The 980-nt window shown below is 34.7% G+C and overlaps 1 protein-coding gene across 1 annotated transcript in view; it reads left to right on the top strand.

The window, feature by feature from the left end:
- Positions 1-572: 572 nt before the first annotated feature.
- Positions 573-980, top strand: part of LOC108691443 (arginine kinase-like) — a 779-nt gene continuing 371 nt past the window's right edge. Inside the window, exon 1 of the mRNA XM_018199194.1 lies at positions 573-796. Within this exon, the coding sequence (XP_018054683.1) occupies positions 573-796 (224 nt within the window). The remainder of the gene's footprint in view (positions 797-980) is intronic.

Genomic DNA, 980 nt, shown 5'->3' with positions numbered 1-980 from the left:
TAGATAACTTGCGAGATCTATAAGTGAGATTTTGGTAAAATATAAATGAGATTTAAGCGGGAATAAAACAGGTTTATTTTGTTAAGATATATTTGTGCGATATTTTTAGATAAAGTTCACGTTACGGAGCACCATACATGATTATAAACGCACACGAAAAAATCATTTTTTCAAATTAAAATGCAAGTGGGCGAGGTAACTTCTGAACACGCATTTGCAATGTAATGTCCCTTGACTGAAAATACGACGATCTCGGTTAAAAGTTAAACGGAATTGTCTCCTTGCGACCTATTCATTATCTCTTTCATACTACAAAGAATGCAATATAATATTTATAAGTATACACACACATGCATACACAACAAAACTACTTACACAAAACACACTTAAGACAACAGAATATAATAGAAGAACCTTTTGCGATTAAAGAAGAACATGGCTTCCTAGTTGAAAGTTCAAGAGATATAAAACTACGCTTGTTTGTATCACGCTATTCTCTCCTTCAGGTATAAGGATATTTTTTAACGAGGAGAAAACTTTCCTTGTCTGCCGTAAGATCCTTGGAGGATCACATGCGTCTGATATCGATGGAACGAGATGGCAACCTCACGGCGGTGTACGAGAGACTCGTTAAAGTGGTCCAAGAAATCGAGAAGAAATTGGAATTCCTACAGTGCCGAAGACTCGGCTTCCTTACATTTTGCTCTACGAATCTTGGCACAGCCATACGAGCCTTCGTGCACGTTCGCCTGCCAAAATTCAGCGCGGATTTTATCAACTATCCAAAGAGATCGGCAGTGTACGGTTTTCAGGTGAGAACGACAATATTATATTGATAAAGTTAAATCATTTGATATAACGAATAAATATTATAGTTACGATGAATATGAAGAAGCGATTATGGATTGCTACGTTTCACAAAATCTAATTTATTTGAAAATTATATATTTTAAATATATTTTTTTAAGTGATATTTATTT

Source organism: Atta colombica, unplaced genomic scaffold (assembly GCF_001594045.1).
Source record: "Atta colombica isolate Treedump-2 unplaced genomic scaffold, Acol1.0 scaffold47, whole genome shotgun sequence".
Taxonomy (NCBI): domain Eukaryota; kingdom Metazoa; phylum Arthropoda; class Insecta; order Hymenoptera; family Formicidae; genus Atta; species Atta colombica.
The sequence above is the reverse complement of the archived record's forward strand: the minus strand, read 5'-3'. Positions and strand labels throughout refer to the sequence as shown.